At 36.5% G+C, this 27,649-nt stretch overlaps 1 protein-coding gene across 13 annotated transcripts in view; it reads right to left on the minus strand.

The window, feature by feature from the left end:
* Window positions 1-27,303, minus strand: part of LOC113058365 (neural cell adhesion molecule 1-like) — an 80,197-nt gene extending 52,894 nt beyond the window's left edge. For 6 of the 13 annotated variants that reach the window (XM_026226187.1, XM_026226186.1, XM_026226185.1 and 3 more), the window contains exon 1: window positions 26,955-27,298. In XM_026226187.1, coding sequence (XP_026081972.1) covers window positions 26,955-27,006 — 52 coding nt within the window. In that variant the 5' untranslated portion in view covers window positions 27,007-27,298. Of the gene's footprint in view, window positions 1-26,954 lie in introns of all 13 variants that reach the window. The other 7 variants (XM_026226194.1, XM_026226193.1, XM_026226191.1 and 4 more) reach the window with 4 other exon arrangements.
* Window positions 27,304-27,649: the final 346 nt, after the last annotated feature.

A 27,649-nucleotide genomic window follows, 5' to 3' on the forward strand; every position in this document is an offset into this window, starting at 1 on the left:
ACATTTATAGAAAATCTTAACAATCACCCTTACTCAGATCTTTTTCTTTAAAAAAACTGGCTAATTCAGTGCACACAATCAGTGATTTGTTCATGCATCAGTCTTTAGTTTAACTCTCAATACTGTTACAGTGGTTATCAGCTCAATGGAAAGGAAGATAACATGAATTGCATGTCATTCTGTTCCTCATACTAATCTATGATCTATTAATCTATACTATACACTTCCACTGATTCCTCAGATAAAGACATCTGTATAGTATGATTTGAGTGAGCCAGTTCATAGTAGTTTTATGATACTTTTATGTTGCTTTTTTATTGCACAAGAGAAAGAAGCTCAGATTTGAAACTAAAAGGTTTTTTACTCACACTTGTATCGTTTCAAACCTGTGTTTCATTGTTCTGTGCAATAAAAAAGCACCATAAAAGAATCATAAAACTACTATAAACTTGCTCACTCAAATCATGCTATACAGATGTCTTTATCTTGAGTAATCAATGGAAGTGTATGGTCTTTCATGCACTATTATCTTCAGTGAGTTGTGAGTATGTGCTATCGTGATGAGGGTGCTGTGTGTGTGTGTGTGTGTGTGTGTGTGTGTGTGTGTGTGTGTGCATTCATGACTTAATCTGGATGTGCCTCTATGCTCACTCACAGTCTCACCCAACCAGACACATCATCTCACCTCATATGTTTATCACATCAAAAGTGACGCAAATAAATCATTTGAGCATTGTTGACAGGATTATATTTTATACGCCATCAATTCAAATATTTGAATAAATCATCTTAAATTTGAGCTTTTGACTATTTTATCTGAAATCCTCTTTCATATCTGTCGATTTCCTCTGGGAAAACAAATGGCCCAGCAGAACTGTCACACTGAATCTTAAAAGTAAGAGATAAAGAGAATCGCAGTCGTTTCTTCCTCAGCGTCTCTGCAGGAGACTGGGAATACCTGAATTTGTGCTATTTCCTACAACATCTGAACTGCATGTGTAACCAGCTGTGATAGTACTAGATGTCAATTTTAAATGCACTGGTATCATGGGTAGATCATCATCCCTCAGGGAAGAGTTTCTTCATGACAACAGGAAAAAACACCATGAGAAAAGTCTGGAGGGGGAAAAACACATACTGTATGAAACTAACCATTTACTAGCACTGTACGGGAAAACAAAGCACAGGAGATTAAATGAAAGTCTGGAGTGTTGTGACTGAAGAGACGCTACATCCACACTGACAGAACTCATTGAAATCATTACCGCATTACAGTTGTACTTTTGTTTACTAATCATACACTGGGCTTCATAAGTTTGGGGTCAGTATGAAAGGAATACTTTTATTCAGCAAGAATGCTTTAAACGGTTCAAAAGTGACAGTATAGACATTTACAGTGTCACAAAACATTTTTAAAATGGTATTTTTAACTTTCTGTTCATAAAGGAATCCGGACAAAAAGTGCATAAAAATATATATAATTTAGTTAATTAAAAATTATATACTGCAATTTTGTACAAAATCCAGAATTGTATTCCATGCTAAACAAAAAAAAACTCCTGTTTGGCTAAGACATTATGTAGCAGAGTCTCAGAGTCTTGCCTTCGGAATCACGCCTGATTAAGACACAATCAATAGCACTATTCGGACGGGACTAGTTTTCTAAACTACGTTTGAGTTTCGATTCTTACCACCTGACGTCTGTGATTTTCATGTACCAATTCGGACGGGACTAGTATCTCCGTGTTTATTACAGAGGTGGGAGGGTCTGTTTTGTGCATCTGGGCGTCACAGAGATCACGCGCTCTGTATGTGTGCATTGCATTCATTCAGAATGATTGCCTTAGTATTATTACAAAATAAATACTAAATGGCTAGTATAGCAAAACCATGCTAATGTGTGGTTCCTTTAGTTTAACTTGTTTTGCTTTTTTATTTTTTATTAAATGTAATAAAACATTATGTAACTGAGTACATAAATGAACGTGAGTATTCTTACCTGATGCTGATATTACAATAGTCGGTATTAACAGTTTACGCGATCTTGCTCTTGATTTGAATATTTGTATAATTTTTTTATTATTATTTATTTGCTGCTAAGCAAATATATCAAACATCCGCGCGGTAAGAGCATCTACGGTAATTCACGTTGGCCAAAACACACAAGGAAACGCGTTGTGAAATAAAATATCACCGGCAATCACAGACATTAGCATTCGGACAGGATTAGTTTTCTCAGAGGATCACTGAGTTTGCTGAAAAACGGTAGGTAATTTGCTCTGGAATTATCACAGAGGTTGTGTGAGAAAAACACAGACGTGGCAGATTCAGACGGGATTAAAATCACCAAGTACGTCTGTGAAACGCAGATTTCTCTAACGACCCCCTGTAAAACTAGTCCCGTCCGAATAGGGCTTTTGTAAGATATTTGCAGTAATCTATAAAAAAAAAAAAAACACTAGGCTAGTGTTACATATTTGTCCAGCTGATTACTAACAATATCTCTAATGTTTTCATCTACTTGTAAATCATGAGAAAATTCCCATGATTTTTTTTTCTCTACTAGTCTCTAATTAGTCTCTAGCGTCCAGCAAACCCCTAGCTTGCTTCAAGCTGTTCCTTATTTACTACTTCTTGCACGTTTTATGGTGGATTGTGTTATTTATGGAACATAATTACTGTTTACCGTCTGCCGCTTGTTCTATCGACAAGGACAGCTCCCATAAACGTAAGCATACGGCCATCCAAATGACCCAAGAAGATTTTGGGACAAGAGGAGAGACAGAGCGAGGATCAGTATCGGTGTTGCATTTTCTAGATGGAGAGAGCTTCGCGACAAACTTCAACCAGAAAGAGATGCCGATCTCGCTTGTGTTTTACTCGACAGGTGAGTTGTTTTGATTCGTATCTTTACTGAAAATGCATGCTATTATAACGATCAACAAGATTAGTATTATGGGGCATACACGCCAAACACGGGGCATCGCGCCTAGACTCTAGACTCGTACGAGGCTGCATTTGATCCATAGTATGATCGCGTCTTTGCATTGACTTTGTATGTAATCTACTCGCGCAAATCGTTGAACTTGTGTTTGCTATGTATGCCCAACTATTGTGTTTGAATGTACCCGAGTGTATATATTTGTTGAACTAGTGGTAATCGTTTTCATATCGTCTGATTAATGGCCGTCAGTGGTTGGGTAGAAGACGACAAATCCCATCATTCCACACTCCTTCTTAGCGCCATCAAACCACGCGATTGTTATTGTTTTGGTAGTGCGCCCTCTAGTGGCAGGTCCTACAACCTTTTTGTATGTTTGTATGTTTTTTTTTACACAGCCTGATTATTTGTCCAATTAAGCTTCAGCACTGCGTGAGAGAAAGACATCTCCGAGCTCACATCTGATCTCTGCCGAATACAAATTAACATTGTTCTAATGCAAGTGTGTTAATCATTTTAACAAGGTGTCTGAGATCTCAGTTCTGATCTAACCTAGACCCACCACAAATGTGTACAGAGTTTCCATGCTTCAGTGATAATTGCGCAACAACAACAACAATATTACAACAGGCAGAAAGAGCTTTAAATGCATTCAGAAACCTTTTAATCTGAGGCTGCACAAAAAGACCATGATAAAAGTGATAATGGGGAGAGAAGGGACTCCATTATGAAGCTTTTTATTTGGCACAGTGAATTTATCTGCTTTTATTTGCACTTCCACACTCCGTTTCAGCAGTTTGTGCCAGAGTAAACAAGGATAATATAAACTGAGCCAATAAGAGGTAACATTTGCTCTGAACCAGATGCTCCTCAGGTCTCAGTAGGTGTACCTTTTTCAAAGACTGCATTTCTCAAAAACCAGCTCACAACATTCTCTATGTGATGTGGCGCTGTTGCTTGGCAACATGACATCCCGTGTGTGTGCAGAGTATGTTAATGAGCTGAATGGCAGGGGTGTCCGGCGATCCACCAGAGCAGAGCCGCGGGCTATGTAACATATGTGATGAGAGCGCAGAGACGATGACATTTCCGTTGACAGCGCTGCATCAAATTCTACATAGTGCTTTATTATTTTCAAAGCTGTAGGGGCGTTGTTTTACATAGTGGCATCTTAAGACACAGACAGATTTGGAGCCCCATGGGTACACACGCTGTTGTTTACACCCCGCTGTTCCTTTCACCTGGGTTGACTCATTTCTGCAAAAGCCACAAACAACTAAAAGTCATCTTAAAAGGTTACAGAATGGTACATTTGTTCTCAATGAACCCGGCCCTGTGAAAGAAACAGGGCTGTTGGAGAAATAAAACAATCAGCTTGGCTCAATACACCACTGGTCAGTTGTTTAATCCAGGGGTTTTCAGACTTTTTAGTGCCAAGGACCTCTAAATATGATGGGACTGACTTTTGAAAATATAAATAAATATAAAATGTAATAAATGTATTTCTATGTATAAGAAATACATTCTTTCGTAGGTGTATAAGGAAAAATAGTGTGATGTTAGAAAAAAATGTTTCCAAATTAAATAATTGGTTATGTGTCATCATTTTAATAAAACAAATAATTTTAAACTTGTGCTATCAATAGAATTAAATATCCAAATTATCCAAAGATAAAAACATTTTCTCATAAAATACTTTTTTTTTTTTTATGTTGGCCATTGTTTATTTGTAAACCAAGTGCCAAGAATTAAAAAGACATTTATCAGTTTAAAAATGTCTAACATAATTTTTGCTCAACAATACCACATCACGTTTCACTCAAAAATGTCACATTAAGAAAGTAAAATGGCTAACAAATGCCATTTAATGTTAACTTCATATGAGATTTGCTGATAATCCTTCTGCAAACAATTCAGACTGCAGTTATTACCAATGAGCATTTTCTTTGCACAAACTCCTCACATTACCTCACTTAAATCTGGGCGGTCTGTCAATCTGAGTAAAACATCAAGCAGCAAAGAGTTTTTCTTCCTCTGTGTGGATGAGGCTTGCCACATAATTAAGCTGATTTCAGTCACATCAACACTTGGATTGAAGCGTTGATGCGACAAGCTAATACTGCACAAGCTTACAGTTTTTACCACTATCACGGTTACACTTGTCGAGCTGCTGTTGCTGCTATTTTTGCAGGAACTACTGTACATGTAAAACACCTGTCACACTGCAATGACTCATGGGCCAGCTTAAGCAGATTACTGCTGTGTACTTACACTCGGCACTGCACCCAGAGAGATGCCACTGTGTTGAGAATATGATGAGCTACTTATCCGCAGCCCTGGGGCAGGAGTAACCCTTTCCCAAATGAGGGAGCCACCGGCAGGCCGCTGAGCTACGGGTATTTCAAGCTTGAGTCTTTTTTAACGAGTTCAAATAATGCACAAACTTCACACACTGGCTGTGCGAAACAGCATGCGATAAATCCAGTGAGTGATGTTACGTAATGCGGTCAGTCGCTTGCATATGTGGGACAATCTGGGGCGAACCAACAGGCTGCGAGCAGTTGCTAAGTCGGGCTTGCATTTGCTTGCTGATCATGCCACAACCACAGTGATCGTCCCTGCTACCCGTTGCTATGGTAACCAACCCCCCCAACCAACCCCCATCCCTCCCTGTTCGTAAAATCCATGTGAATAGGATGCAATAGACCACCACTGTAAAAGCTCACTATGGGCTGAAGAGAATAACATGTACTTAGCCAAACGCTAGTGGTCCTTACAGATAATATTTTTTTACAGATTTATTTTATTATTAATATTAGTACTATTATAAAAACTATATACAATAAAATAAAACAATAATAGTATAATTTTTATTTTATGAAAAAGAAAGAAAAAGATTAGTTGAAATCTAGTGAGAGGATTTTTTATTTTTTGCCTGGTGCTAAATTTAGCTCTACCCACATCTTGGCATTATATAATAAAAGCACATCTGAATTACAGACTGTACTGTTTACAAAGTTATATTAGTGCAAAAAAAAAAAAAAAAAAAAAGAAAAAAGGAAAATTGTTGCCCTCTTCAAAGAATCATTGTTTAGACAAGTGGTTCCCAAAGTATTTTCCTAGGGACCCCTATTTTAACATTCACATTTTTTAATGACCCCCATAAAATAAATAAATAATACAAAAATCTGTTAAGTTTGTAAAAGATTCAACAGCAGTTGGGCGGATTTTAAAAATGTTCTACTAAAATGCATTTCATATTAAAGGATTAGTTCGCGTCCAGAATGAAAATTTTGTCATCATTTACTCACCCTCCACTTTTTCCAAACCTTTATGAGTTTCTTTCTTCTGTTGAACACAAATGAAAATATTTTGAAAATGTTGTGAACCAATCAGTTGATGAGCACCACGGACTTCCATAAATATTTTTGCTACTGTGGAAGTCAATGGTGCTGTTCGGACACCGAAATCTTTAATAACTTCTTCTTTTGTGTTCAACAGAAGAAAGAAACTCATACATGTTTGCAACAAATCGAGGGTGAGTAAATAATGACATAATTTTCATGAAATAAATAAAATAAAATGATAAACCTCACATATTTAAAACCATTTTTGAGAAAAGACATATGATTCGAAATGAATGATTATTGACATTTTGTCTGCAATAATTCTAGATATAGACCATTATCAAGAATTGTTTAGATTTTTAGAATGCACATTAGATTATTTTCCATCAAATATACAACTGTGCATAAAAATATGATCTGATTTTTGCATTGGTTTGAACAAAAATGGCAGGCTGAATAAAAATGTAATTTCACTCTCTGACCACAGGTGGTGCTTATGGAACAGCAGGAATAGAGCTGTTTTCCATTAACCTTATCAATTCTTTTAATTTTGGTTTTTAAGACTATATTGCAAGCTAATAAGCAGTAAAATTAGCAGGCCCTACAACTAATACTAGTAAACATTTATCATGCTTATTGAGGACAAGCAACTGATACTAATTCTATTTCCACCCAACTGATTTTGTTCATACCGAACAAAGACATAACCGAATACATTAAGGTGAAAACTCACCAAGACATTTTGACACATTTTTGTGTGATTTGAAGTATACTTCGTGTGTCTTCATTCCGCTCCATCGCCCCCAGAGTTCACACTCAGAAAGCCGCCTGTCAGTATGATGTTATTGGAGTTGGTTCTCTTTTGTGGCTGACTATGTTTTTAATATCAATCATGTCGCACTCTTCACTTTCTAAATTCATCCACATTTCTTTATCACTCAGCTTTAACAAGTTAATAGCCTCAGAAGTCCTGCCAACAGAAAAATGGGCTATCCAAGTACAAAAATAGGACACATTTGGTCACAAACTCTAAGATTCTTCAGAGAAGTAGACCGTAGACATATTCGAGATCAATCACGATACAAAAGTGTCATATTGTCCACCCCTTTTTAAATAATTTGATTTTTTGCCTGACACAGCAAAATTATAGGGTTGAAAACGTTTCAATTTGAATACATTTTTAAAAGCAGTAGTGGCAGTGTGCCGGTTTTTGTTTATTTACTGTGAAGGGTGTCATATGATCGAGCACCTGCCCAAAGATTTTGGATGTGTTCATATTACATGTCTGTAATTGTCTGGGCCAAGTAATGCCATGGTTTTTCAAATAAATAAATTATTATTATTATTGTTTTAAAATAATGCTTCTATTCAGCAAGGACGCATTAACTGATCAAGTGACAGTATATTTTAGATAGATAGATAGATAGATAGATAGATAGATAGATAGATAGATAGATAGATAGATAGATAGATAGATAGATAGATAGATAGATAGATAGATAGATAGATAGAGCAGAAAAACTGTAATCATAAAAAATGTTTCTTGAGTAGCAAATCTGCATATTAGAATGATTTCTGATTACAGACTGTTAAAAATTCTGATTTGCCATCACATGAATAAATTACAATAAATTCAAATAGAAAATAGATTATTTAAATTATTAAAAAAAATTCTAACAATATCACAGTTTTTAATAAATCAAATAAATGCAGCTTTGGTGAGCATAAGATACTTTTTTCTTATAGTTCCCAAACATTTTAACAGTAGTGTATCCCTGTATACTCATAGTGATAAAGACTAGACTATGTAAAAACCTGAACATAACTCTGCATGTAAAGGCATAAAAGTACTTATTGCTTTAGCAAACACCGCAAATTAGTTTAACTTAGTGTTAACAATTATTAAGTGAGTGAAGTTTGGCCAAGTATGGTGATTAAACATAAATCACAGCCATAATCAAAGGCCCAATGTCTAATCACAAAACAAGCATTTGAAGAAATATCCTTCCCCCAGCCTGTCGAAAATGATCAATGAGTCAGCGCGCAGACGCAGTGCAGATTTGAGAGTTACTCATGGCAGGTGAGATCTGACCATATTCAGGCAATTTGTGCTGAGTGCCCATCAACATCTGCGCATAACTTTACAGAAGCTCTCCAATGCAGCGGAGGCCAGAGGATAATTCCCTCTCCCCGCCTGTAATGAGACTTTATTTAAGTGGCAGACTGAAGAGAGTGGGGAAGGCAGATATTCTCAGGCACTTAAAAAGGCTGGATAACAGCATCATATCCCTCCTCCATCCTTTTCGATCGCAGTTGCTGCCTGTGAAGGCAGGACTGTTTGTGTTAAATTCAAGAGGCTCATGTTGCATTCTGGTAACAAGAGGAGAATATTAGCCATTGAAAGACTAGGCTTAGACCTAATAATTTGGTTAGGCCTTTGGAGCACGAGGCTAATATGATATCAAGCATTCCTGCCTGTAAATAATGAGGGGGTTAATGACCAGACCCCATGAAAGGGGGAGTGGACAGAACCTTGTGCTTTCCCATAATCCCCACTTGCTTTACTGGGCAGAGAGGGTGTTTTTCCAGTTGTTTTGTTGAGATCAAATATTCCACCTATTTCAATCAAATGCTGTTTTGCATGAATAATTTCATGTTTATTTATGTTTCTGTTAGCATGTGCAGCTTAAAAACTCATGCCTAATGTATGTCAGATGTAGCTCCCTTCCCCTAGTGAGCTGCCAATACAGCATTTCAGGAATACATCATATGCACAATCCCAAAGTGAAGGCTGTTGCAAATAGATAAGATGCAAGATGCAATCCCAGAGCGCAGTGAAGTGAAATAAATAAATAAATAAACAAATCATCTAAGCAGAAAATGTCAACTGAAAATACTTACCATACATTTAACTCTGTACTAAAAAGTACACATAAAATAGTTAAATCTAGCTAAAACATAGTGTGCTATTTTAGTTTTCTGGATCAATTAAGTTTCTGATTTCCTTTAACAGCTACTGGAACAGCACAACAGAATATAAATATACTGTCACCACTGTGAAATAAAGATTTAGTACCAAACCAAACGCACCTAATGTTTGGTATGGTGTTTGAGGCTTATGGGACCAAACAGTGTCACGTGAGCAAGTAAATTCTGACAAAGATAATATGGAAAGACAAAGAAAAATACAAAGGGCCATGTACTGTATATTACAAATCATCTTTTAGCTACTGCTCTCCTCAGTCATTTTCTCTCTTTGTTAATATCATGCAGCAACTGTGAAGATAAAGATATATTAAGCTGCACAACAAATAAACACTTCAGAGCCCCTCCCCCTCACTCTGGCAGCCGGTTGCCCACTGAGAGAAATGCGTGGAGCTTCGGCTGCACTTCGTTCTGAAGAAAACACTGTGAGGCTGAAAGCCCAGTAAACACCTGCATTTCATCTTTCGTTCACAACCCACTTTGTTGGCTCTAAATGGCACAGCCAGACACCTACGGCTCGCCTATAACCACCCTGATGAAATAACACTTTTACACTGCAAAAGTGAAATAACACTTTTTACACCACCAGAGTGGTAAGCAGTAATACTTCTGCTGATTTAAAGGGATAACTCATCATCATTCCATCCCCTTGATGTCAAGTCAGTGGGTTCCAGTGTTGTTTTGGACTTTCTCTGTACTGTAGGTGTAACATAACCCTGATATATTTCAGAATATCTTGAATGACTTTCCCATGAAAGTCAATGTGTTGTTTTGGACCCCATTAAATTTCATTGTACTTGTCTTTTGTGGGTGTGTGTTCTCCAGAGGAATAAGAGTGAACTTCAACACTGAAAATTGTGACAAATCGCACAATTTAAGAAGGTTCAAGGCAAATATAATAAAATTGGAATTTGGCATGAAATGAGAATTCCATTTTCCAAATGCATTTTGATATTATTGTGAACTATCCATCAATGTACGTTTCATTTTGGTTACATTTTTTTAGCCTGTAATTTTGAATCACAATGTAGTAACTCTTGTAGATCAATGTAGATCCAAAACACAACAGACTTCTTTCTGGTGACGTATGGTAGATTTTCCTCTCAAGCTCGCATTTAGTTCTGCCTTCATCCAATCAGCTACCGACGGATAGAACCAAGTCCCCCTGATACATGATACAAGCTCAGACGTGACCAGTGAGGGAATCAACTGGTGGTAAATTGCTGATCCAAATCCGAAGAGACATTGGACTGACTGTGAGAGGATTCCTTTAAAGCGAGCTGTGAGTGGGCAGCCACTGTACGTGGGATACTGTGAAAGCCTCTTAACTGCAGAAAATCACATTTGGGCCAGTTTGTTTTACAAGGTGCTGTCTGAAGGTATAGCAAAACAATAAAGATTAGGACTGGACAATATGTCAGATATTCACAACATATTCAACACTTTTTAAAGAGCAAGTCATATGGTATTTTAAAGTGTCCTAATAATGTGTTGGAGTCACCAACAAAATTTTTAAATGCATCCAAGACAAGAAACATTGTAATTTTCTCAGAATATATAATTAATATCAGAATAATTTTGTAATGATTTCGAAACGATTCAGTCGAAGCAGTTCTTGGTCTTAAGGTCTGTAAACCCTTCCCTTTCATAAGCCTACTCTGCTCTGATTGGTCAGCTGGCCAAGTCTGTTGTGATTGGTCTTTCCGTAAACAATCAGAAACGAATCCCCCATTACCAAAATTAAGATTTTGCTCCGGAAGGTTACTTGTAAAACAATGATGCACTTTTATATATCATGCACTTATTTGATTAACAATTTTGCAGACGGTTTACACTGAAGGATAGCTATGTTATAAACCGCAAAAACATTTTTTTTTTAAACCCGTATGACTTGCACTTTAAACAACATAGTGAACTTTGTAAATATTACACTACTTTTCAACAGTTTGGGGTTGATACATTTTTTATGCTTTTGAAAGAAGTCTCTTGGGGCTGATACATTATTTTTTATGCTTTTGAAAGAAGTCTCTTATGCTCACCAAGGCTGCATTCATTTGATCAAAATACAGTTAAATTGTAATAATGCAAAATATTATTTAACTGTAACATTGTGAAATATAATTTATTTTAATTTAATACATTTAATGTGTCTTAGCTGCATAAAATAAAATAAAAAGTAGTATCTTAATGACTTCCAATGTTTTAAATAGAAGCGTAAATTATTATAAACTTACTACAGAGTTTTTTTGTATTATTATTATTATTTTTTTGTTGCAGTAAACATTTCTGAACATTAATATTGAGACACATTTTTTTGTTATATCATACATTCCTAGTAAAACCTACAATGGTAAATCAAACTAGTAGGATGTCTAAGCGTATGACTCATATTCGGCACTGAATCTATATTAGTAAAGACCTCAGAGAGGGGGCAAACTCTTTACTTAAGAGACTTTGCAAAACTCTCTTTTATCACTGTTACTTTCAAAAAAGATATGGATTCTCTCTTCCAATCATTTCCATTTCATCTAGGCATTTGCATATAATACTAAGCTCTGACATAATATATTATAAGAGCGGGCTTAAGGGCTATTTCTGTATACAATGTTTCTGAGCACTTCATCAACGCAAAATTGCTACTTTAATAACTGAATGAAATAACTCAATACAGAAGTTCCTGTCTGAAGTATCTTACCAGTTAAATGCTACTGTAGTAATATATTTAACCACTGAAATGTTGCACTGAAATGTAACTACAGAAATAGCATAGCTTTCCTTAAAATGTGCAGATTTCCATCCGCCTTCACAATGAACTGAGCCAAATTAAGAGACTGGAGTCACACACAAACAACAAAAAAGCCCAAAAAAAGTCCTAACTAGGGTGAGGAGATGGAGCAGCAGTAGGAAACTAAAAGGGAGAAAATTTCATGTTCAACATGGCTGTAAAAATGGAAATGCTGCCTTTCGGTTAAAACAGCCTAAAACATCTTTAATACCGTCGACTGCAGAAACTATAAAACCTGCACAACATACTAGTACTGTAGGTGTTCCTGCTGCTGGAAATGTTAATTAGAGAGCGGCACAAATGTTCATTAGTGGGGAAACATATTCCTAGAAAAATGTTATATACAGTACATGCATTGTATCATATGAGATAAAACAGAATCAGCCATGTGCTCTGTCATTGTAACAGTCTACCTTCGGCAAAAATGCAGACGCCAGAATATCTAGTTTGTTGAACAGCCACCGGATGGTGGTGAGGGATCTGCAGACCTATGGATGATTCCTGTTCAGCAAATCTCTTTAAAGCAAATCAGTTTATATGGTACACATAGCTATTTTTCTATGTAATATAAGTAAAAGCACCAACCCACCAACCTTTGTTGCTCTTTAATGTGTGTGATAGATCGCTGTAGTTCCTCAGTTCAAGCAGCATGTGAACCAATAATTTTTTCCACTTTATTAGTTAGCCTTTAGCACGAAATAAACATGAATGAAAATCAGAAGATATCTGGTTTGAACCACGGAAAGACGTCCATACACACCATTTTTCAACTTCAAGTCTACCAAAGTTAATCTACTCTTCAGTCTGGGTCTCTGACAAAATGGCTGAAACGGTGTTATGATTGGTCAGATTGCCTGTCAATCAAATTCCTTGTGAAGTGTCAATTGTCTAAACGATTTTAGCAATGAAACAAAAGTGGCAACAGATCTTTTCTTAAGAGTGAAACAGATTATCAATAAAGAAAAAAAAAATGGGCAGGGACTTTGCTGTATGGAGGGATGGGATTTAGGTGGACTAAATTATTTGTATACTGATTGGTCTGGTATACTGTACTTTAAAGTCACCGTTTTCATCAGAAGATTGAGTTACAACATTCTGATAAAACATCACAAGGTCAAAGAAAAATATCAACAAGACTCTTTCACATTAATTTGATTGATAACATCATGTTATGCATTCAGTTTGATTAATTTTGCATGGTGATCACCTTAAAGGCTTTTTGTCATGACTGTAGTATGCTATGTCAACTTCATAGTTTTTCAAATCTTATGTGTTGTTTCCCTCCATTTAGCTGGTTTTGAACGCTCCTCATAAAATGCTTATGATCTGTATTAAGTGAACTTGAAAATAGCCCAATTATGCAATGCTTCTTTGAAATTGGAAATTCACCCATTTTTGTGAATCTATGTTCTTGATCTTAAAGCACTGATACTTTCAACACTAATACTCAACTGGAAAATCAATGAATCTAGACCCATTGTTATATTAGTGACAAAACAGTACAGTCACCCTGCATAAAAAATAAAAAAAATCCTTTGACCTCCCTTTGAGAGACGCTGAATGGGATTTTTTAAATGTCTCACACACACACACATTCAAAGTTGGTTGGCTGCTTTGATGAACCAATGCATCTCAATATGCTGCTATCTGCCATTTGCCATAACACAAAAAATTAATGTGCAAATTAGCTGATGAGCTGGGGAAATTAAAACTGTCAAAATGAGTCTGAAACCTCCGAGGTTTAAGAGCACTTGGGTTAAATGACAATCCACGACCCGGGCTTGGGCGCAAAGACGCTGCCCCCACTGACCCCCGAGTGAGAGTTCACATGAACATCTCTTCATGAACTACTTAATATGCTGTTTGAATCCAAGCCCACATGTCAGCACAGCAGCACTGTCTACTTTCCCAAGGCACAGTTTCAAATATCATGGAAAACAAAGTGGTGGGCGTCTATTCAAAAGAGGTGATGACTTGAGTTCTCTCCGTCTGGCTCCAAATAACTGTACGTCTGCGTTCAGATGTCCTGTGCATCCGTATGGAGGAGATGCTGCGGAGATGTGGGAGGAAAAATCATAGAAAGTAATTTACGAAATGTCATTTCAGCCAGTGAAATCTGTTCATTGTCACGAGGCTCGTTCCATTTCCTCTGCTGCTCATTTCTTTGTCACCTGAGACGTTATTTCAAGATGATTAAGTGGCATATTTAAAAGGGGAGGAAAGAGCGAATTGTTATCGAATAGAGGGGGGGAATAACAGGCAGCCAAGGAATTATGAAACCGTGTATAAACAGTGTCATTTTTATCCATCCTTAAAGTGTCTTTGAGGAATTTTGGCAATCCAGAATATTTATGGCTTAGCTTCTGCTTAACACAGTACTGTGAGCGCTGAGCGAATGCTGTCGGAGAACAAATAAATCCTAATTCTGAAACAGCTCCAGATGCGTGAAAAGAAATTAGACCATGATCTTGATTAGAAATGCTAAATGTGGATTCCCCAGTCACCATAAATTTTGTTAATCTGGTTTTTGGAGCTTTATTTCTCGCTTCATCATTAAACCACACAAAGTAAGGTGGGTGAGACAGAATCTACACTAAGATGATTTGGTATGACCAAAATCTTATATTGTATGATGAGTCATTTTGATATATCCATGTGGTAATGCTTATTTTTGGATAATATTTAAGGGATAATCTACAGTCAGCCTTTCATTGGTAAATAAACCAGACAAGGTGATCTTACATCATAATGAAGGGGCATATTTGGGGATAATGATGAGATGATTACATATTATCCAGCTTATTACATAGCCACTTAGCAAAATAAATAATGAAATATTCATGAAAAATTGATTTGATTTCTATTATATGAGAAAAGAAACTGTAGAGTCTTATGAGAAACATGGGATCATTTAGCATTAATTAATTACACAAAAACTTCTCCCAGTGCAGCAATTGACCAATCAGAATCAAGTATTCCAAAGGGACATGTAGCCTACTAAAATGAATTAAATACTTTCAAATGAAATGTTCCTCATATCGGTTGATTATTTTCTTTGATACTTAGGTAGTAGGTACTTAATGGTATTTCTTTTTAATTATTCACTTAAAGTGGATGTTGTTAGGCTTTCATCTTTTGGCTTTTTATGCTGCCAGATGACAGAGGTTTCAGAATGTTCTCTGCTCGGTGTTGGACTTAAAAAATACAAACCATGTTCACTTAATAGAAGTAACAACCATTTCATCCTCCTCTGCATTTTTGCATTTTACTTTTGTTGACCAACAAATCTTTCAGGTTAAGCTGGTTTAGAAACCTGGTGGGGTTCAGGTAGCCAATTAGTTGTCCAAAAACCTATAGTTTAATTAGTAAGGTTGACCAACTCATCTAGATACGTTTATCCACTGTAATGAATGAAGAATGCATAGTCATACATGAAAAATTATTTTCTACAAATAATGACAAATAAATGGCGAGTAACACACTGAAATAAACATGCAATTTTAAAAATAAACATGGAAAAGACTGAAGTAGTATTTTCATACATACATACTACAATAATCGTTGTTTAATTTAAATAATTTTATGCATTATATAATTTCTTTCGTTCTTTTTTTATTTTTATTAAATATGATTCTGTGCATGTAAAAACAAAAAAAAAGGTTTTGTTTTCTGCAAATTTCACTTAGGAGGACCTAATATGCATTTTATATTTGGCATATACATTTTAGATTTGAAATAATTGTTTAATATACATGTTTAACTCCTATACTGTAAATAAGCAGAAATTCTGGGAATCCCAGCAACGTAATCACTGATTAATATTGATATTCTTTAGCACGTTGTTCTTCCACAACTCTACAAACAATTAGTATCACAGAGCGTTTTTTCATCCATCAAGTGCATCAGGGACGTATCTCATTAATCCAAGACATTCCTAATTATGCTAATCCACCCCAGTCTGTCTTCTCAGCTCTCAGGCAACTCGCATGCACCAAGAAATACCCCTAAACTATCTTAAATCAGATCTACTAAACAAATGCCCAGCAAAATGTTAGGCACCAGCACAAAGATGACCTAAAAGGGAGCCCAGAACAGTGACGAACGATTCAGTCAATCGATACATGCAGTTATTCAGTTTTATATCTGTTGTAACCTCATTTTCTCCTGCTGTAGCTGTGGGAGTAACAAGGCCCCTAATCTCATTGTGAGAGCATAAAATGCAGCATTCAGCACCTGCAACTCTTGTCGACTTCTGTGTTCAGTTTTAGCAACAGATGGCCCTGTCTCCATTTCTTAGCCATTAGACCTTTCCTGACAAAAAAAGAAAAAACTGAACAATTTGGTCATTCATATCCAATGAACCTTTCAAGGTGTTTTCAAACTGAACTGATGGCAACTTGGCACTCAGGAATTCAGTTAATATATGATTTTTTTCGCTTGTCATGCCTTCCAGAACTGGAAAACATATATATATATATATATATATTACTGTTTGCTTAATGGTAACACAACATTACATTTTAGAGTCATTGAACAAAATAGTAAAAAAGCATAAATAATATTAATGTTAGTATAAACCAACATGAACAGAAAGAGTACACCTCTGCAACACTGGCATGTACATTATATATATATATATATATATATATATATATATATATATATATATATATATATATATATATATATATATATATATATATATATATATATAATTTTTATAGATATCCAGAACAGATATTAATAACAACCCAGCTGGCACTTTCATGTGTTCAATAACCAACTTCATGTGTAAAGCCTACCAAACTAGCAGAATTGATTTAGGCAAAAATCAATGGGCCACAATAGAATACAACATGATATGCCCAAAAAACTGCTGTTATGTGGCGAAAAAGCTGCTGGAAGTGTGTGTCATATCTAGTGACAGGGCAACAGATGGTGGAGAGGCACCTCCTCCCCGCACGCCAGCCGTAGGCAGCCACAATACTTTACAGTCATGCCAACACATACAGCGGCACGCTCAAATTCACGGATCATCATACATGTAGTGTCTTACGAGAAAGGAGAATCAAGGAATCCCTTCTCTCGCCTGGTCCAGGTCTGTGAGACTCCGAGCTCGACTCTTTGAGCTGAGGGAGTTTATCAGAGCTCTCATTACGACAGAACAGAGATGATCAGAGAGAACAGATCCGTGGCTGGGAGCAATGCTCACATCAAACTATTCCTCTTGTTCTAATTATAGAATAACAAGCAGTGTGTCTGCTCAAACTCTCAAATGCTAAATGAATTGATGCTTTATTAGAGGAGATGAGTTGCCAACCTAATGAACAAGAATTTATTGAACTGGCATTGATATTTAGACATTTAGCATTGAGTGAGTCATGCCTGCAAATGCCAAACTCGGTGTGAAAATGCTGCGGTGCCATGGGTCCTTTATAAGACATTGCTATGTGGTTGATAGGATGTCCTGGACGACTTTTAGGGCATTCCTATGTGGTTGGTGAAGTGTTCTGAGTAGTTGCTAGGTGGTAACTCACTGGCCCTCTCAAAAAAATCAGATTCAACTGAAATTCTAATTTAAAAGCTTACAGTGTGAATCCGATTCCTATTCATTTGGGCATATTTCAGTTACAATGCTCATTTTGCTTATATATAAAACACATATATCAGGACACAACGGGGGGAGTCATATTTTTGTGAATTACTGTACAAATGATTGTACTGTAATGGTCAACCAGTAGGTTTTTAATGGGCAATCTCAATATCTTACAGAACAGTGTGGCCGATGGCCGATACGTGATCACAGTACTTAAAGATAACAAATAAACAAATTAAAAATAAATAATATTTAAAAATTAGAAATAACTTCGAGATTATTCAATTATATTATATATAGTTATTATATACTGTAATAAGAACTTGACATTTTTGTCAATTAAAAAAAAAGATTAGTAAAAAAATTTAACCTGTAAAATTAAAATTGTAAACTTCAGTTAACAACTTCTTGATTTTGAAACCCTATTTAAACATTTCTACAAACAAAATAAACTAACACTATAATACTTTTTCAAACACCATTTACTTTCTTTCTTTGTTTATTTTTTTTATTTTTATTTTTTTTACAGAATATAGAATAATTTAATAATTAGACAGAAGTGTTAAATGAAGACAGTAAACTCTGTTCAAGTGGCTGCATCCTCTGCACTGTCAAACAAAGAGATGGTAAACAAAGAGTTTCCCACTGACTTTCATATCTTCTTTTAAACAAACGGCACTAATGAACACGATTTAAAAAAAAAAGTGTAGACCGAATATAAGCTTCACCTATAAGCATTATATTTGAAGCTTTATAGCAGTTCTGTTCAACTATATTTGATGATGGAGATCAGAATGAAAAAAGCTGTAGTGACCCTGTTCCGTCATCATGTATTTACAGAGCGGTGGACTGAGGCAGTCAAGCAGAAAGACTAATGCATGTTCTCTTCAAGCTGTGGGTCCTGGATGACGCACTCTCTGCAGCCTGACGTTGCAAATCTTCTGCCATCAGACCAGAAGGGACATTCCTGACTGAGTGCCTCAAAACGCTGCCTGCTGGTCCGGAGTGCCAGCCACAATAAAAACAAAACAAAAAATTAACCCCGAGATGAAATATCAGCCTAAGGAAGCCCAACGAGAGCTGCTTTGTGAGTAATACTACTGATATCTGCATCAGCACTATACTAGTAATATAGGGAGCTTTTACCCAAAAAATGAGCTTTTTTTAATTCAATCATTGCATTTCCTTTGTCTCTGATGATCTGACTGCCTGTGGACATTTTGCTCAAACTCTACATGGAACATCCGGGAGAAAAAAGACAACACAGCAGGGGTCATGACACATCCAGCTTCTGTTGGCCGAGTAAAAGTGTGAGCCATTTCAGGCAGGGGAGGTCACCCAGACACACTGAACTCTCCATCTGTGTGTCTGTGCGTGAGTGTGAGTGTGTTCGGGTGGCACGTGCTTGCAAGTGAGAGAAAGAGAGAGAGGGAGGAAAACAGACAGAAGAGGGGACAGCAAGAGACAGAGGCAGAGGGGATATGTGTGTGTGTGTGTGTGTGTGTGTATGTGTGTATTAGTATATATGGTTTACGAGGACACAAATGTCAACCCTCAACATTGCAAGCAAATTACTCTCTATCATCTCTAAAACACTCACTAAATTATGTCTAATATTAGCCACTGGCTAATAAATTCTCAGATTTTACTCGCAAGTTTGTGAGTTGGATGCGAAGTAGAAGTTCAGCATAAATATATTTTTACTCATCAAACACTGAGCACTGAGCAAACACTGAGCAATTCAGAGTTTCATTCTCTGTCAAGTGATCTGTGATATTCCTCAGTTCATCTGAATGGATGTGCGGTGCACCTGCATTTGAAAGTGTTGTGTAAAGATGCACAGCTTGCCATCACTTTGTCTCACACAAACAGAGAGAGAGAGAGAGAGAGAGAGAGAGAGAGAGAGAGAGAGAGAGAGAGAGAGTCTAGCACACCATGCAGAATTGACACGCTACATGTAAACTATATTCTTTGTTGTATTTTCCTGTCAAAATAACAGGAACTCCTATGGAACTCTTCAGTTTTTAAGAACTGCCCGGGTTCTCCGGTAGTAGATGGAACTATTTTGAAACCTGATTAATATTCTTGAATCCAGCAGCTCATTAAAACTTAGTGCATTTTATATTGTTCTTATAAAGTAGAATTCAGCCCATCTGCTGTTTGGTATATTTCGCCTAATTTCACAAAGCTAAAGTCAGGCCATTCTGTTTTTGCTTCAGGTTTTGAAATTATACATTATAAAGTTTTGTGCCATACAGTATTTCAGGAATGTGGCACATACTTTCTTGTTTCAAGAGGCAGGAATGCATTGCAAGCAAACCATTCTAAGGTTAACTATGGTTTAAGTAGTAAATGCTTTGTAAATGCCTGCAAGGACAACTAACTTAGCAAATGCTTAATGAAGAACTAGGCCCACATGAATTTAAAAGCAAAAAAGCAGAACAAACAAAAAAAGCACTGAAAATACTGAAGTGACCCTTGAAACGTGTAAAATCACAACATTGCTCACATGCAATCGTGTATGTGATGAGCTGTAATTCACTAACAAAATACAGCCTCTAATTACATTTCTTGATTCAGTTTCTCAATATTTTTTAGCAGTACACTGATGATATAAAGACATCAAGCCCAGAGAAAAAATGTACACTAACACCAGCCCTGCAAAGAGAGAACATGCCCTCAGGGGAAGAAGGCAGTGAAAAGTCAGATCCATTAATAAAGAAAAAAACTACTGCCACAGAACTGATGTTTTTGACTGCAATGCGTGCAATACTTTTGGATGTGAACTTGAAATTATTCATATTTTGGTTGAAATCTTATAAGTAACACAACCGCTTTCAACTGTGAAGATAAGAAATGTTTCTTGAGCAGCATATTAGAATGATTTCTGAAGGATCATGTGGAGTAATGGTTCTGAAAATTCAGTTTTAACATCACAAGAATAAATTCCATATTAAAATAGAAAACAGTTTATCCAAATTGTCTTTTTTTTTTTTTTTTTACAAAATTAACTAATGTAAACTAATGTAGCCTTGGTGAGCATAAGAGACTAAACTTTCATATGTTAGTGCACCTTTCTGGACAAATCTGGGAAAATAAACGACTATCTGTTTCCTAAGAACCATCTGCCTTTCCCACTAAGTGCTTTTCAGGGCATTGCATTTTGACTGATGATGATAATCCATAACACACTCTTAAACATCTCTGAGTTGAAGGATATCACAGTAAACTGAGAGCTTGATGGTAATTATTTGCCAGTTTCGAGGCCAACACTTTCAGAGCACATCCATAACAAAGTGCACTAACCTTGACAGACATTTCAAGAATCTCTTTCTGAATAAAAACAACAATCCACAGCACTTTAGCCACCCATTATTTGGGAAACATATAGCATTGACAGCACGTTTAAAAACAGAAGTCATAAATAGCATTCATTACAGTGGATGTGTTAAGGTAAAGGACTGGTCTCATTAAGTATGAACGTGCTGCTGTTCCTCCAGCATTCTGTAGGCCTAAATCTGCCAGCAATACTCATGATCAAAGGTGAGGCCAAGCAGAAGAGCAACATCCCAGGGAACCTTTTAGTCAAACAGGACGTCCCGCAAAACTCAGGGCTCACTCCCAAACATTGGTGTTTACTGCTGCCCATGTTACTGTCATCCAGCATCACTGTGAGAGTCATTCCTTCACAGAAAATATAGTTCATAAAGTCATTATATATAGCATAAACATCAGTAATACCCCATGTCTTTTTTAAACATCTGTCGCAGCTCTCTGGGAAGTGATCATGGAGGTTTAAATCTGTCCATTGGGACACAACACGTCAGACAACAGGATAAGCATGTGATCTCTGCTGTACCGAACAATCACGACTGAGGGCTTCATGGTTTCAATGATTCAGCTGCACATATGGGGAGAACCTAAACATGGATTTTATCACCAAATGTTGTCAAAATGCTGAACGTAACATGCCTTTGCCCCTAAAGGCCTTCGCCGATTATCTTATTGACATATGCCATCACTTCACTGGGTGAACCTTGAAATGGAAACAGTCCACCAAGAATGTGGGAAAAAATCCTCCTGGGGAAAAAAAAATTAAGACACAGTATGCCAGGATAAAAAAAAAAAAAAAAAAAAAAAAAAAAAAACATATATTATATGATTCAACAGGATCAATAAACTTGAGTTGTCCAGATCTATACATTTTCACAAATAAGTAGCCTATTCAATTCAAATTTTTATTGTTTTATTATTATTTCTTAATGGGAAAAAAACATTTAATTTTTTTAAATCAAAAGGCTTAACTGCTGATTAACCTTTTTAAATGCCAAATCAAAACAAGGCAAGTTTATTTATATAGCACATGTTGTACACAATGGTAATTCAAAGTGCTTAACATAAAATAACCCTTGGTATTTCTAACTGCAGTGAGCATATCTGCAATGAGGTGTGACTAAAAAAAGTCATGGCCCAATCACATGCCGGAAAAATGCAGGTAAAACACATATTATTATGCAACAGGGTCATTGACCCAAAATACAATAAAAATTAATTTTAAATTGTAAAAGTAAATCTCTCCCACTTCTGCATCCCGTCAACTAACGGTCCTATCAAAATAAAGTCAGAAATAAACCTTTAAAAAAATCATAATTACATTAAAATTAATAAAAAATGTTTTACGGAAAAAAACTTGCTTTATTTCCGTAAAATAAAGCATAATACATAAAAAAATAAATGTATTAAACATGTATGCCAAGCCAAAGTCGTTTACATACATTCATAAATGATTAAATTAATACAAATATATCATCAAGATGACCCCTGCAGACCCTCATGGCTATATGACATAATTTACCCTATAAAACAAGAGTTCTAAAGTTATGAGGTGGTATTCAAGGTGTAAGCAAAATATGTTATTAGTAAATTGCAATACTGGTAATCAAGAAAAAAAAAAAAAGATAAATACACAATTGGAGTCAATGGAAACCAGAAATTTTCTGGTTATGAACATTCTTCAAAATATCTTCTGTAATGTTGAGGAGGACAAAGAAATTCATACAGGTTTAGAACAACTTGAGGGTGAGTAAATGCCAGTATTTTCATTTTTGGTTGAAGATCTCAACATATAATGCCAGGATCTCATATATCCTATACTACACATGCTTTATCTTTAACTATTCAATGACATACAGGACATGAATCGTCACATTTTTCAGAACCATAGAAAAACAACAAGCGTGCATTTCCAACAACATGGCACACATGCTTTATACCAGATTTTTTTGGACAAAGTTGATAGAGGGGTTAAGACTAAGTTCAAATAGCAAATCCACTTTTTGAACCTACTGCAAATGCAGACATAAACATTGTTCGAAAGATAAATCAAATGCAGACGTGCAAATCTCATCAGCGATGAGGAGACAGATTCTAATCACACTTGTCCATGACAAACACTCTGTGCGTGTTTGTGTGGGTGTACGGCAGTAATGATCAAGGGAAATTGATCTGTCAGAGTAACATCTGTCCTGTTAAATCCTATTTTCTTTGGGCCACAAAGTCAGCGAGGATGTGAGATCAGTCTGTCGTTTTTCCGGATCAGTGGTGGCGTTGTGGGTTACATCATATCTACTGTTTTTGTCTTGCCCAGGCAGTCAGAGTCAGGCCAGGCTATCTCTACCAAAGCTAATTGATAGCCCAATGAGAGCCTAACTGTTTGTCAGGAGATTTTGTCACAAAGATGACTCAAGCCCACAGCCTGAGGAAGTGAATCATGTGACCACTGGGCTCCACCCATCTTGTCTCTCTAAAGACACTGATGAAGTCCCAGAGTATCCCTAGAAGCACAGCCATTTGTTTTCCTCTTACCATCAAAACAATGACATAAGAGTTGGGGATGCTATGGCAAGCACCACATTTCATATTGCTCATTTTGCTTAATCTAATTTCATAACTGATAATTAGGGTGTATTCACACCAGGAAAATCTGCTAGTTCACTTCCTTTGGTCCGGACCAAATACAGTGTTGATTTATTTTATTTTTTTGGTGTGGTTCACTTTCACAATGCCCTTTTTTTGCAAGTGAACCAGAAATTGTAAACAAAATTACATGCGCTAAGGTCATCTATTCATTGGACAGAAATTCTCAAGCAGGGAAAATCAGGAAGTGCAAAAACAGGCTAATCATGGAGATTTTTCATAGTGCAATCGTTATTCTTTTACTGATTTGGATTTAGAAGATACTAATTGTGAAGAAATTTATGAGCATTATATGAGACAATGTCATACATGTTGTAATTACGACTTGCCAAAAAATAAAATCTATAGATATAAAATCCTTAAAATATATCAACAAGAAAACATTGTGCTTTTGTAAAATAAAGAAAACAAATAGGATGCCATTACTGTCTCGGATTTGAACAGAAGAACTTCACAAAAATGCAACAAAAATTAGCGGATATATTCATCATGTCTGTAAGGAAAATATTTATAGAAAGCTTTAAATGACTACGAAATGAAAATTCAAATCCAAAAACAAAATCTCTTATTATTATGTAATCTGTAAAGATGCATTTCCTTCTAAAGGCACGTCCAATGATGAGACGGCGAGTCAGGATCATCAACTTCAACATCACGTTGTTGTCTGTCATGGTCACGAAAACTCATTTGCATGTGTTTTTAGGTATTGTGGTTTTAAAACAAGTGATGTAATCCACTGAAATGCAAACAACGGCATTGTAAGCGCGAGCTGTCGGTTTCTGTGCGTGATTTCTGCAATTGGGTTGGATCGAGGTCAGGTCATATTCACACCTTAGACGAACTGTAAAAGAGTTCATTTGGAAGCAGACCGAGACCACCTCTTCAGCTGGGTCTCGGTATGGTTGTTTGGTCCGCGCTCGAGTGCGATTGCTGTATTCACACCTGCCAATAAGAGCCGCACAAAGAAGGGAAACGAACTTGAGTTTGATTCAATTGAACCAAACAAGACAGGTGTGAACACACCCTTAAACTGCACATGTAAAGTTTGTGCTAAGGAATGATTCCCAAAAAATCTGTAAGATTTGAGGAGGAACCTATAGGGAGCAGAACATCATAGAGACTCGGGGGATGGGCTTTTATTTTGACTTGAACTAGTGAACAGCCACATAGCAACCACCCAGAATACCTTAGGAAACACATCGCAAGCCCTGGCAACCACCCTGACAGTGTGGTAGGTGGTGAGTTTTGAAGAGGCAATTATAGAAAATTAACTTCTAGTTCTTAACAACCTATCACAATGGGGTGCAAGTAAATAAATAATTATACAGGCAATCGATCTCTTTAAAGACCCTAAATGAAAATTGTGTTGTCATTTGCTCACCCTCATGTTGTTCTAATCTATAATGAGAATCTTCAAAAATCGAAATACAAATTATGATAATTTGTTTTAGATTCTCTAATAGGGTTGAACCATGTCTACAGTGAAACATCATGATGGACAATGACATTGGGGGGTAGGACAGGGCGGGGTTAGGGGTGTGTCCAAAGTGTGAAACAAATAATGTGTTCTACAGAGCCTCCAATAGGTTAGCCGCTTGCTAGCAATAGCCTGTTGCATTACAGTAAGTGAAAGTTCACTTACCACATTGTTATGTACCCCTTTGACCTCTGTGTAAGAGATGCTTCACTACACAATTGACAATGGGCCAACTCTGCCCACAAATTTTGTCTGAAGTTTCACTAATGTGACCACTTCTTCACCCTTTGACTGTTTCATTAATACAGCTGTTGTCCTGAACGGCAAGGGATTATAAGCTATTTAAAACCTATGGTTTTTAAAAGAGTGTACTGGTAAATGAACAAAGCAAGTTTCACATTACTTTAAGGGGCTTTCGTGTTTTCTTCTACACCATAAATTACTGTTAACTTTCCAGCACAAATTTTCAGTAGTTAAACATAAATTGTTAAAACATTGCTACTTAAGGACTACAGGTACAAGGGATGTGAGTTTACATATTTGACAAATTAGAGACAACTTTTAGTATTGACTTATTTTTGTAGAAACAACACAGTGGCTTCAAAACTCACATCTTAGGAATATATAATTTATCTGGTAGAATAAAACAAGGAAGTCTCTTTAAGTAATGTTAACCACTGATTTTATTTCACTCATTAATCCAAAATGCTGAAAGCCCACAGGACATTCCATAAGGATTCCATGGTGAATTAGGGACAGTCCCAATACACTTGCAGTCTTGGCCTTCGTTCATCAGGATCAGGAACATGTGTGCCCCAGAAATGCAAGATATTGGGGAAAACTCCCCAGTCTAAGCTCAATTAATTGATTTTACATGTGATTTGATAGTAAAATGTCAAGTGTTTGCTCGTTTTATTGATGCATAGCATTTAAAACATTTGCTTTTATCACTAAATTCGAAAACCACAATTAATGTTAATGTTTCATTTTACATGTGAACTAACTACTGAACACACGTTCAGAAGTGCAAAATATAGAAAATCTAAATGTGTAAATAAAAATAAACTTTACTCACATGTTTGCAACACTATTGTGTTGTAACTAAACTTGTGTCCCACCGGATAATCAAACGTAAATGGTTAAGAACAAACATTTATAAACAAAATAAATAAAGGAATTAACTTACATTTTATTAAAATGTGATTTGAAGAACAATGACAAAATACGTCTCATAGCTTCAATGTAGTTGCATGAGGTAATACACAAAAAAAGGTTAATTACATATAGAAAGTTCCCTCCCAGACAAGCTGATTGGACCTTTCTCGGCTCGTGCAGCAGGTGGGTTGCCAAAACTACCCAAGAAATTCATCCCACCACAGTCCCATAAAGATTTACTGAGGATCCATTTAAATCAATGCGATTCGTTCGAATCCTTCTGCTGTCTTACCGAGGCTTTAATTCAGAGCACAAGTACAGGGCTGCTTATAATATTAGCTAAGATAATCATGTCTAGTTAAAAGACAGGTAACATTGTCAAATCCCACTGGATCTAGTCTAGCAAATCCGGAAAGTCCATATAAGCTGTATTATAAGGATGCTTAAATTATCAGGCATGCATAGTAATGTAAACAGCACATTGCCTCTCACAAACTGTATGCAACGGTGTTGATCAATGAGCACAACAGAATTCGAACACGTCCACAGATGCACCTGCCACTGACATCTTACATCACTGACCATAAAAAGTAGCATGCAAATCAGAAAAATGCACAAAACCCTAGCTCTTCATTATATAACAGTTTATATTTCGTGTGCAGTTATTGCATAACACTTGAACGCGATCCTACCTGCGTTGCCAAAGAAAAGAAGCACCAAGATTATCGCCTTGGTCGGAAACATTGCAATCCCTTTTTGTAACACAGTGTGTTTACAGTTTATTCTTGTCTTCCGTGCCTGAAATGAATAATTTGTAATCCGTTAAATTACGCCTGCGAAGTTTCCAGGAAGTTTTCTGGACGGGATGCGAATATGCACGAGTATCCTGATCGTTGCACGATATTGATATTGTTGCGGTTTAAATTCGCGTGCCCATATGTCGCGCGCTGAGACTGAGGACAAGAGCGCGTGCACACGCCGCTTCAAGATGCACGCGAATTAATCCGCCCAATCAGCAGCGCCTCTGAGGAAAGACAGCGACATCATCAAATAACACACTGAACCCAACCTGGAAACTAAATACGACCACCACATTCACCTGAACTGCCAAGAGTAAGGAGTGGGAGGGGAAAATCAAGACATATATAAACAAACCTTTTTTCCACATGTATACTGTACTACAGTAGCTGGGTTTAATTAGACGCGGATATTTAAAGGTATAGTTCACGCAGTGGTGAACATACTATCACTATTTACCCACTCTCGTGTTGTTCCAAATCTGTAAAATGTTCCTTTTTGGTGCAACAAAAGTGGAGATATTACGCAGAATGTCATAGTTATTGTGTGGAGAAGGACAGGCTACAACGCGAATGGCATAGACAGTAAA

The sequence above is a fragment of the Carassius auratus genome, chromosome 40 (assembly GCF_003368295.1).
Source record: "Carassius auratus strain Wakin chromosome 40, ASM336829v1, whole genome shotgun sequence".
Classification (NCBI taxonomy): domain Eukaryota; kingdom Metazoa; phylum Chordata; class Actinopteri; order Cypriniformes; family Cyprinidae; genus Carassius; species Carassius auratus.